The sequence below is a fragment of the Astatotilapia calliptera genome, chromosome 3 (assembly GCF_900246225.1).
Source record: "Astatotilapia calliptera chromosome 3, fAstCal1.2, whole genome shotgun sequence".
Lineage (NCBI taxonomy): Eukaryota > Metazoa > Chordata > Actinopteri > Cichliformes > Cichlidae > Astatotilapia > Astatotilapia calliptera.
This window is the reverse complement of record NC_039304.1, coordinates 45175643-45188376: the sequence shown is the minus strand read 5'-3', so window position 1 is coordinate 45188376 and position 12734 is coordinate 45175643. Positions and strand designations below refer to the sequence as shown.

The window sequence follows — 12734 nt, the reverse complement described above, 5'->3', positions numbered from 1 at the left end:
CAGCAGCAAAAGAAGATCCAAACTACGCTTGACATAAACATCTTCATTAATTACGTCTCTTACTTGCTGTTTTACCTCCACCACTATAAAACCACACTTCATGCACAACTCTCTCTCAGTGTTTCCCATTCACTTGCTCATTACCTACCAGTCTATTGTTGCTTACAGCGCTGTCGGCCGCTGTGTTTTGTTTTTTACTTAAATGACTTCCAACAAGAAAGCCGCATTTCTGGTGTTCAATACTGAAAAAATTTAAACTTTTAAAAATGCAGAATTGCTAAATCCTTAGCTGTAACCTTTGCTCCTCTTCACTTTAGCAGCATCAGGTAATGTTCATATTTTGATTTGTGGTGTTCTTCAGTTTTTGTTCTACTGCAAAATATTTTAAGGTTATCTGCTATAGGTTGAGATGTGGATCCAACAACACTGGACATTATATTTCTTCATTTCCATTTAATACTCGTACAGCTGCTGTTATTGTTATGTTATGTTATTGTTATATTTCTTCATACATTCTTATATATTTCTATACTGTGTATTGTGTATTTTGTTGTACAGTTATTTTATTTTCAACTTTAACTTATATATTTTATCTTATTCTTTCCCAGTTAAATTTACCCTTCATTCTAATTTGTGTTGTACAGTTATTTCATTTTTAACTTAAATTTTTATATTTTATTTGATTCCTTTCTAGTTAAATTGACCCTTTTTAATTTTCATATTTATTTCCCATCTTAGCCTTTTCTTTTTTCTTTAGATCACGAGCAGTTGTGTAAGCATTTCACTGCATATCGTACTGTGTATGACTGTGTATGTGACAAATAAAATTGAATTTGAATTGAATTTGAATTTGGATCCAAGTGCAGGACACTGAGACGGAAATGTAACTGAAAACCTCAGCTTTATTGCTGGCACCAAACAAAAACAGAAACCAAACATGAAAACACAAAGTGGAACGCACAGGCAGGATCTGAGGGTACGACTTGACACTGAGCAAGGGCAAACACAGGGCTAATATACACAGGGACGTAATCAGGGAATGGAAAACAGGAGGGAGACAGCTGGGAGAAATTAGACTAACGAGACAGGGGAGCAGTAGAACTGAACACACTGACCACAGACTGGGACTATCAAAAAAAAACAGGAGACATGAAACAAATCAGAAAGACGCAGACTTGACACTAAACTAAATCTGCAATAATAACAATAATCAAAACAGTATCACTAAATAATCAGAACATAAATCATAACTCAGAACAACACCAAAATTTAAGAAACAGAAAGAGCTGGGTCAAACTGATCCAGAACCGTGACAAAATCCAGGCCTGGAAAATCTCCTTCATGTTTTTCTGTGATTTATCCTCAGTTACTTTGACACAAAGGCATCTGCTGTGACACCTACACCTTTGATAAAGTCTCACAAGTGTCAGCTTCCTCTTTATAGATATACAAATATGGATATGTACTGATAAGTGTTTAGAATTATAATCTGAGGCAAAATTTCCCCGATTCAAATTGAATCCAATAGTGGATCGAATCGATTTGAATTTAAATACCTTTAAACAAGGAGAGGTCATTAGAAAGAATGAATATGATTTATTGATGAACAGAATCTGGACAGATGTCAAGATATCCAGCAGCATGGACAGATGTGAGGCCATACATCATGGCCGAGATTCAAGATCAAGGTCAGAGGTCACATTTTCTAAAAAAAAAAAAGATCATTATGACTCGAGAAGAATGTCACCTAAGATTGTCTACCAGGAGGCAGATGGGTAGTAATGGTCACCAGCAGTATTTTTTATTTAAAGATAACAGAAAATCTTACAGGCTGTAAATAAGGAATAAGGAAAAAGTTAGATTTGAAGAAACAATAAGACAATAAATCCCAGTTTAAAACTAAAATTAAGTCATGAACAAACAAAAACAGAATAAACTTAAATAACATTGAAACAGGAGCACCGAGCTAAAGGGAAGTAATACAATGAAACGAACTTGCATAAGGAATAAGAAAATAAAGACACAAAAATGTTAAGAAATAACAGAAAATAGAAAATCAAAACAAAATATAAAGCCATATTCAAAGGGTGATCGAAAGTACAAAACTAGAGAAAAAAAGACCAAAAAAATGAAAACCCTGTGTCAAAGACTCTGGGACCAGTTTTCAAGTGGCGCTCTCTGTTTGGCTCTCTGTTTAACAATGCTCGTGTGAGATTTAGAGAACAGATGTTGGGAAATGAAGGGTGGACTAATTAGAGTTCCGTCTGGACTGTTATCTGTTTAATCTCAATAAAAAGTGAAAGCAAATGCAGCATGCAGAGACTGAGTGTCTGATAATGAGAGGCCTGCTATTTCGTAGTTCTTTGTCATTTGATCCAGCATTTTGAGTTTATGGTGTTTTTCTGATTTCTTTGTGTTGGAATGTTTTAGTTTTCTATTATTTGGGTTAGTTGTGGTTTTTCCCTTAACTGTTTCCACATTTCTTCTATTAAGGTCTCCTCCTGTTGTGTACATCTAGTTTCCCTGAGCATTCCTCCCTCCCAGCTTCTGTGACAAGTTGTTTCCTCTTCTACTTTGACAGTGTCGAGTACTGTGTTTAGTGTTTCTTTCTCAGGGTCTTTATGTCTGTTCATCAAAGCTGTTTTCCCAGATGTTTTCACTCTTCCTAATTACTCTCTTCTGTATTAATCTTTTCATTGTCAGGACGTCTGCTCAGTTTTTCATGTTTCTGTTCTTCGTGCATTATGTTCAGGTATACATATGTTTACTGTTAGTTTAGTTTTCCCAGTCAGTTTTGCCTTAGTTTCCTCAGGGAAACTAAGTATCCCTTTCAGCCTAAATAAATGTCTCACTCTTACTACATTACTTATTACATTAAGCTTTGATTTCCAAGCTTCTGCTTTGGGTTCATTCATGAACCTCCACACAGTCTGCCAGATTTGGTGACATGCTTTCTCTCATATATTATGTTCTAGAGATGGCACACCACTTTTTAATGTCAGATACTGATATCAAAACTTTGGATATCTGCCAATGCTGATATGAATCCGATATAACTCATTTTATAATCAATAAAACTGTTTGTTTTTTTTGTTTTTTTTACAAATATCTTGCTGCATTTTGTATATGTTCATACTCAAGTACTCATACTCAAAACACTTAAGCTACTCTGTTATATCTGTATGTAAGATTCAGACAATTTTTTGTTTAAAAAAAAAAAAAGAAATCTTATGAACATATGTCTGTAAGAGATTATTCCAAAGGTTAAATACTCTTCAAGTTAAAGTACTTTTTAATTTAACCTTTATCCATACTGGTAAAGTGTTGTTTGTTGTTTGTTTATTGCGGAAGTTAGTCCAAAATTAACCCGCAAAGTCCACAAAGTCAGCTTTATTTTTTACAATTATTATAGATGATTTAAGGCTGTGAAACCCATCACTACACACTTTATACACTGTTCTCAGACAGGCATTAACATTTTCACACTTTTCTCTCTTGTTTAAACACTCTCAAAGTTCAAACCTTCGTAGAAAAATAAGTCCAGTATTATAGAATGAAACCAAATATAATTTTAGGGGCGATTGTGGCTCATGAGTTGGCCCTTCGTCTTGAAATCGGAAGGTTGCTGGTTTGAGCCCCGGCTCGGACAGTCTCGGTCGTTGTGTCCTTATCCAAAACACTTCACCCGTTGCCTACTGGTGATGGCCACAGGGGCCGATGGCGCGATATGGCAGCCTTGCTTCTGTCAGTCTGCCCCAGGGCATCTTTGGCTACAACTGTAGCTGCCATCACCAGTGTGTGAATGAATAGTGGAATTGTAAAGTGCTTTGAGGGTCTCAAAAAGCACTATATAAATGCAATCCATTATTAATATCAAACCCTGTTTTCAAGTCCAAACATTAGTTAGAGAAATAAAAATATAAATGTTTTCCTATAAATAATAAAGATCGAACTAACAAATTCTTATTATTAATTATTATAATTGAATAGTAATAATAATTACTATTAATGGTGCCCTACAGTCGTGTTACATGTTTTTTGGACTATAAGACGCACTTAAAATCCTTTTATTTTTTCTCAAATTAAAAGTATGAATTCTGGTTGTGCTTACTGACCGCTAACTGATTTTATATAGTAAACAGCACTCAAAAATCTGTCAGAAGTTTTAGTATGACTTTATTAAGCTATGAAGTCGCAACACTTGATGGCTTGTCAGAACATTAAAGCTACCGTAATCAGGAGACATTCTTTTTATTGGGGAGGAAACATACAGTACAGCACTTCAGAGTCACACTGCTAGCGATCGAAGATTTATGTAAATTTGACAAGCTGAAAGCATTCTGTACTGAACAGGAGACACGGCACGGAGGAGATTGATTGACAATGCTCTACAGCCAATCAGGATGCAGAACACAATGTGCTGTAAAAAAAAATAAAAGCATGCAAAGTTGCACACACACGCACACACACACAAAAAAAAAAATCAGCCAAACAGCGAGGCAGCGAAAGGGGAACTGCATTATAGCGAAGGACAACTGTATTCCCATTGAGACTCAACGTCTCATTTACATTTATTTGCATTTATTTATATTTATTTACATTTATTTGGGAAGGGATCTCAGAACCAGATTATAGATGGCAGACAGTTGGTGTCGTAAACCAGCGGTCTCCAACCTTTTTTGCGCCACGGACCGGTTTATGCCCGACAACATTTTCATGGACCGGCCTTTAAGGTGTCGCAGATAAATACAACAAAATAAAACTAAAAAGCAATAAAGCAATAAAGGTTTTCAGTTATATTTCCGTCTCAGAGTCCTGCACTTGGATCCACATCTCCACCTCCCCGCACACAGAGCCCTGATAGAACGACGCGACCAGTAATGGATCCAGCGGACTCACACTTCGCCTCTGAGGGAGAGAATCTCGCGCTCCTTTGGGATTACTGTTGGAGGGTAGTCCACGCCGCGAGCCCCTACAACAGGCAGCTGGAGGTAGTATTTTTTGATAATTTTTTGTCATCCACTGCCTCCACTGTCAGTTTTCTAAATATAAATGGACTCAAACAAATAATAACAGCTCTAAGAGTGAGGCTAAGTTTTGAACTGTTTGGCATGGGCGGCCCAGGGAAAGAGGATTCAGTAGTTCTCCTGGAGGCCCTCGCCACTTGGTACTCTCAACGACAGCAGCATTTTTTGCCAAGGTTTATCGCCAAATTGTTTGATCCATCCTTGAAGAACAAATGCAACCCTCACCGTCATCACCCAACCACACTTCCATTCTCTCCTGTAGTACGGACTGGTGCAGTTTTCATTTCCACACCTTCAGCTCAGTTAGCTGATCAGCAGCCACCCTCAGCTCAGCTAGCTGATCAGCAGCCACCCTCAGCTCAGTCTCCAGTGTTTTCTGATCAGCAGCCACCCTCAGCTCAGTCTCCAGTGTTTTCTGATCAGCAGCCACCCTCAGCTCAGTCTCCAGTGTTTTCTGATCAGCAGCCACCCTCAGCTCAGTCTCCAGTGTTTCCTGCTCAGCAGCCGCCTGTAGCCCAGTGTCCAGTGTTTCCTGCTCAGCAGCTGCCTGTAGCCCAGTGTCCAGTGTTTCCTGCTCAGCAGCCGCCTGTAGCCCAGTGTCCAGTGTTTCCTGCTCAGCAGCAACCTGTAGCTCAGTGTCCAGTGTTTCCTGCTCAGCAGCCGCCTGTAGCCCCGTTAGCCGCCCAATAACCAACTCCACCACCACCACCACTTTCACCTCAAGTTCAGTCACCCATAGCTCAGTCTTCACCCCCGCTATCCATAACTCAGTCGCTACCACAATCGGATATTCTGCAAGCTTTGTTACAGTCCATAACCCAGTCAGTAGCTCAGTTAGTGGAGGATTCATTAGCGTTGTCATCTGCTCAGTCAGCCACTCATCTTCACCCTCAGCCAGGGGTCCCGATTGCCTCTGGTCCTGCATCTGCTCCAGCTGGAGGGCCCAAGGAGCCCATCCAGCCTCAAGTGTTGTCAGCTGGGGATTCAGGTGAACCCAGCCAGCGTCCGGCCTCATCGGCTGGAGGGCCTGAGGAGCCCGTCCAGCGTCAGGTCTCGTCTGCTGGGGGTTCGGGAGAACCCAGCCAGCCTCAAGTCTTGTTAGCTGGAGGGCCCGAGTCGCCCGTCCAGCCTCAAGTCTTGTTAGCTGGAGGGCCCGAGTCACCCGTCCAGCTTCATGCCACGTCTGCTGGAGGGCCCGAGTCGCCCGTCCAGCTTCAAGCCACGTCTGCTGGAGGGCCCGAGTCGCCCGTCCAGCTTCAAGCCACGTCAGCCGGGGCCGCTTTGAGCGTTCACACTAGAGCGCGTTTGCTGTCACATTTTATTTGTAGCGTGAACAAGCAGACAAAAAAATTGGATTTGATCAAAAAATTGGAATTGAGCATTAAGACCTGCAGTGTGAACGTAGCCTAAGGGAGGATTAAGGGTCACCTGGTCCAGCCCTAACTGTATGCTTTAGCAAAAAGGAAAGTTTTAAGCCTAATCTCGTCACGCTGACAGATCTCTTCCTGTTTAAATAAATGTTGTAAATAAACTGATGGCGTCTCTTAGGCTTCACTTCTGTGTCTAAAACAGTTTTAGTTATAAACCAGGAGACCGTCTGAGGCTGATTTTGACTTCACTCTGATGGTCACAGAGAACAAAGAGCTAAATGCAGGAAACCAGGATAAGATTTACATTAAAACATTTAAAAACACATTTTGTTAGAAATCAGCACATTTAACGGTCGTGTGTAGTGTTTATAAAACAGAAGAAGACAAAATCGTCACACACTGAACTTTAGATGATTAATCTTCCTGCTGCTAATATATGAGTGAAGTGTTTAAACTGAAGCAGCAGATTTACTCTCTTTTAGAAACTGTCAGACTTTAAAGGTTAAAGAAAGATAAGAGTCCACAGGAGGCAGTGTGTGTACAAACTGTAATCAGACAGGGCAGAGGTTCATCCACCCAACACGTGCTCCATGCTGCTGACTGTGATTCGGTGGAAGTAGATGATGTAAGTGTAAAACAATGAAGAAGAAGGTCCTTTATGATCAGGTGGAGAACAGCAAAAAGAAAGGAATGGTAGCCAAGAGGTTTAAAACCTCCTACATACAGTATGTTTATAGATGATATCACTATTTTGTATTTTACGTGCACATGCACGTAAAAATGCTGTACCCAATAAAGAAGCAATTGTGTGTCAAACAAAGCCCATGAAAAGGGTTTAAATTGGATGTTTAAATTTAAGTGCATCACAGTTTAAAAATGTATTTAACACTGAAAAATAAGAAAAAACGTTTTATGTTATGGTCATAACTGTAATATAAACAAATGAATAACAATTTTATTGTCTGTTTGTTTCTTAAAGTAATCAAACCCATATCACAAAGCAGCCACTAGAGGGAGCTCTAGGGCAGTTTTATATATATATATATATATATATATATATATATATATATATAGATATATATATGTTAAGTCTCCCCTGCTCTTCATGTGTTTCATGTCTGTGTCTTACATTGTGAAGTTCGGGTTGTCATGTCTACGTCTCATTATGTTTCCTGTTTTATTGTGAAGAGGTCTGGTGTTTCTGTGTTCATCGTGTTCAGTTTTACTCTTCCCCTGTGGCGTTGTTATGTTCATGTTGATCTACTGTGCCTTTCTGTTCCATGTTTCAGATCCCTATGTTCTGTCTCCCCCAGTCTGTCAAGTTCACATGTCTAGAGTTCCGTCAGTGTGTTTCCTGTTTTACTTTCACAGTCTGTTCTATGTTAATGTTTCTAGTTTTGTTTCCCTTGCCTCGTCCTGCTTAATTACTCTCAGCTGTGCTCTCCTCCTGTGGCTCATTCCCCCTCGTTATCCCTCAGTGTATTTAAGCCCCATGTTTCTCTTTGTCAGTGTTGCGTCCTTCTGTCACAATACGGCTGTGTGCAGGCAAGAGTAGGACCCAAACGCAAACTCACAGAGTCAAAAGGTAAACTCAAAAAACACAGCTTTATTGCTGGCGTGGAGTGGGACACGAAAAACAATACAAAATAAACTAAACTAAACTGGGAAAACTAAAGCACAAGGAGCCTGTTCTGCCTTTTATAACTTAAATCGGATATTATAGTTGTACGCTGCCCTAGAGCTCCCTCTAGTGGCTGTTTTGTAATATGGGTTCGGTTACTTTGGGAAAGGAAAAAATGAGAACGTGAAGAAGAAATAAAAGATGGCGGAAAGTGATACCGTAATGTTATCGTTCTAAGCTGATACGGACCTTAAAATGTTGTTGCCTTGGACAAGATATGTCTGTAAGTATGAATGTCGATAAAATAACTATTATCTTTTGTTTTGTGTAAAAATGGCACAATAATTTGTACATTTGAAAGTTTTATCTTGTTAGCTTGCAGTAAGAGTGTAACAAGCTAGTTCACAATGTTAGTTAGCTAATACAGTATTTTGTATTTTCAGTTTTACGATGGTCAAAGAGAAGGCAATGGTCAGAGGCCATTCTTCAATAAATCAGCGCAACAAGGAAAATAAGTCTGGTTATTGGAGCATCGTTATCTCGCTGTCTAGCTGGTGAAACTAAGAGACTCAGGGCGAGGACAGCATAGTAAAAAGACATTAGCGCAGCGGGCACAACCACGAGGAGCTATTTTCAGCACATCAGTTATGAGTCTACGGTCAGGAAAGCAATATCAACTGGATCTTCCAGAAGAGGAAGAAACACCAGACCAAATAGAAACAAAACAAGTGCACAACGCAGAGGATATGGAGAACAAGGATAATGCAAGCAACGCAGACACACAGGAGGAGTCTAGACGCTCGCATACATCCAAGCGTTCATCCACAAGTTCTGCAGCACTTAAAGCACGAGCAAAAGCAGAGGCTGCACGTGCACAGCTGGCGTATTCAGAAAGAGAAGCAGCTATAATGAAACAAAAAACTGAACTTGAGGCTAATTTACATGTTTTGAGCTGTCAAAAGGCTGTTGCAGTTGCAGAAGCAGAGGTTGCAGTTTATGAAGAAGAGGAGGAGGGACTCTCAAAAAGTGAACTGCGCTATCCATTGGTGGGACCACCCGCCAGTCCAAAACAACGCACAGCAGAGTATGTACAAAAACCCTCAGATATTTGCCTTGAAGGATTCAAATTAAAAGTAGATCCACTTGCCTGTCACAAAGCTGCACGTGAACAATGCGAAATGGCTATGAATGCACATATAGACAATGACGGCTCACACAGTGCTCAAAAGGCTAATGTTAAAGTGGAACTTCAAACACAACGGAGAGAGAGACTGGATTCCCCCAAACCTTATCCGTACAACACTCTTCAAACATCAACAGAGACACAGGGTGTCCAGGATATTACAAGGTACCTGACACGGAGGGAAATGTTAAGTGCTGGACTTTTGCACTTTTTCAACCCCATTGTGGAAAAGTTACCGTATGGACTGCAGGAAAAATGGATTGCAACAGGAGCAAAGTACAAAGAAGAACATAAAGTTGTTTTCCCCCCTTTCAGTGTCTTTTCAAAGTTTGTAAGACAACAAGCCAAAATAAGAAACGACCCAAGCTTTGTCATCACACCTCCTGCCGACACAAGCTTCAAGAAGGAGAAAAGCTTCAGAGGCAGTAACAGGCAAGTGATTAGTGTACACAAAACGGACATTCCTACAGACACTAGTTCACCTCAAAATAGTTACAGCAAGCCTATAGAAAGCCCTGACAAGGTATGCCCAATACATAAGAAGCCTCACCCTCTTAAAAGGTGCAAGAGTTTTAGAGCAAAGCCCATAGATGAGCGCAAGTCATTTTTAAAAGAGAACAGAATCTGTTTTAAATGCTGTGGCTCTACTCAACATTTAGCAAGGGACTGCAGGGCTCAAATAAAATGCATGGACTGTGGTAGCGACAGGCATTTAGCAGTGCTACATCCAGGTCCACCCCCTGCTCCAGCTGAGAGCTCTGGAGCTGATAAAGATGATGGCGGGGAGACACAGGATAGTGCAAATGCCTCAGTTGTTTCCAAATGCACAGAAGTCTGTGGTGATGCAGATAGCCCACATTCATGCTCAAAAATAAGTCCTGTGTTAGTCTATCCAGAAGGCGAAAAAGAACAGGCTAGAAAGATGTATGCAGTGCTTGATGAACAAAGTGTGAGTGTTCTCAAAACACATATTCTTCAGAATGGCCGTGCTTCTTACCTCTGCCCATGTCCTAACGCGTTTCAAATCAAACACCAGTTAAACACCACACCTAACCCCAAAAAGGACAGGGGAAACACAAACACCAATCAACTGGGAGAAACTGTTTTTGACAGGACAAAAGATGATGACAAACCAGCACTGTCAGTAGAGGACAAAGACTTCATTGACATCATGGAGAAGGAGGTGTATCAAAATGAATGTAACAGCTGGGTGGCGCCTTTGCCATTCCGCTCTCCAAGACCAGAGCTTCCGAGTAACAGAGAGCAAGCATTCAAGCGCCTCCAATCTCTCAGAAAGACACTGGACCGAAACCCTGAAATGAAAAGACAATATATCGAATTCATTCAAAACATGCTGGACAATGACCATGCAGAAGTCGCTCCACCTTTGGACTCAAACAAAGAACACTGGTACTTGCCATCCTTCGGTGTGTACCACCCACAAAAACCTAATCAGCTGAGAGTAGTCTTTGACTCAAGTGCAGAATTTGAAGGACAGTCCCTTAACAAAGTCTTATTAAGTGGACCCGACCTAAATAACACACTGCTGGGTGTCCTTATGCGTTTTAGGAAAGAGCCTGTAGCATTTTCAGCTGATGTGCAACAAATGTTTTATTGTTTTGAAGTGAGAGAGGATCATAGGGATTATCTGAGATTCCTTTGGTATAAAGATAATGATCCTGACCAAGGTATTTGTGACTATAGAATGAGGGTTCATGTTTTTGGGAATAGCCCTTCCCCAGCTGTGGCTATTTATTGTATGAGGCGTGCTGCAGTCGAGGGAGCAGAAGAGCACGGGCATGATGCAAATCAGTTTGTAATGAGACATTTTTACGTTGATGATGTTCTTGCATCCACAGCAACAGTGGAAGAAGCTGTTGAGACACTCACAAGCACTCAAAAGATGCTGGCACAGTCAAACTTAAGGCTACATAAAATAGCCTCTAATGACCACAAAGTAGTGGAAGCGTTTCCTGCTGCCGAGAGAGCCAAGGATCTAAAAGACTTGGATTTAGAGTTGGACGACATACCCCTGCAAAGGAGCTTGGGGGTACTGTGGAATCTTAAAAAGGACTGTTTTACCTTTCACGTCACCACTGAACAAAAGCCGTTCACCAGGAGAGGTGTCTTGGCCACTGTTAACAGTCTGTATGACCCACTGGGTTTCGTGTCACCCATCACAATGCAGGGAAAAGCTCTTCTCCGTGAATTGACCTCAGAGCAAAAGGACTGGGATGAATCACTTCCTGCAGAAAGAGAAGATGAATGGAGCAGATGGAGAAGCTCATTGAAGGATCTTGAGCGGCTTCAGATACCGAGGTGCTACTTCCCGTTCTCCCAGGCCATTGCTGTGAAAAAAGAACTGTGCATATTTTCAGATGCCTCCACCATGGCCATAGGAGCAGTGGCATATCTGAGAGCTATTGATGGTGAAGGTCAGTGGCACACAGGTTTCATCATGGGCAAGTCCAAAGTAGCCCCAAGACCCGCCCACACTGTTCCTAGATTGGAGTTATGTGCAGCAGTGTTAGCTGTAGAGATGTACGAACTCATTAGAGATGAGATTGACATTGAAGCAGACACTGTCAGATTTTTCACAGACAGTAAAATTGTTCTTGGTTACATACACAACAACACAAAGAGGTTCTACACTTACGTGGCTAACCGAGTGATTAGAATCAGAAAGACTACACATCCAGCACAGTGGTTTTACATAGCCACTAGTGACAATCCAGCAGACACAGCCACTAGACCAATTGCAGCTTCTGCATTGGCTTCTACAAACTGGTTTAGTGGTCCTTCCTTTTTGACACAACACGACATAGAGAAGTCTCACTGTGATAGTTTCACACTGATCGATCCTGACACAGATGCAGAGATCAGACCTGATATAACAAGTTTTGTTACCAAAGCCTCAGTAACACAGCTAGAGCCATGCCGTTTTGAAAGATTCTCTCATTGGATGAGATTGTGTCACACTATTGCATCACTAAAGCGTGTGGCAGTATCATTCAAGAAAACAAACACAGAAGGTAAAGGCTGGAAGTGTTTCAGTGAAACTAACACCACAGATGAAGTGTCTAAAGCAGCAAAGTTCATCATTCACACAGTACAAAGTGAAACGTTCAAAGAAGAGTACAGATGCATAAAAGAAAATCTGCCACTTCCAAAACAAAGCTGTCTTCAAAGGTTAAATCCAGTTATTGATGAAGATGGGCTCCTCAGACTAGGAGGTCGATTGGCACCTGCTAACCTAACAAAAGATGAGAAACATCCACTCATTATCCCAAATGCTCATCATATAGCCATCCTTCTTATTAGGTACTATCATGAGAAGGTAGCGCATCAGGGGCATCACCTAACAGAAGGGGCGCTCAGAGGTGCTGGATTTTGGATTATTGGCAGTAAACGGCTCGTCTCTTCTGTTATTTACAAGTGTGTTCTCTGTCGAAAGCTTCGAGGACGACTTCAGACCCAAAAGATGGCAGATTTACCTGTGGACAGGCTGACACCAATGCCACCGTTCACTAGTG

The 12734-nt window shown here is 41.1% G+C and overlaps 1 protein-coding gene across 1 annotated transcript in view; it reads left to right on the top strand.

Annotated features, from left to right (window-relative positions):
• The window catches only part of LOC113015028 (neural cell adhesion molecule 2-like), a 339210-nt gene that overhangs the window by 54058 nt on the left and 272418 nt on the right, over positions 1-12734 (top strand). The window contains exon 5 of the mRNA XM_026156929.1: positions 8307-8313. Coding sequence (XP_026012714.1) covers positions 8307-8313 — 7 coding nt within the window. The remainder of the gene's footprint in view (positions 1-8306; positions 8314-12734) is intronic.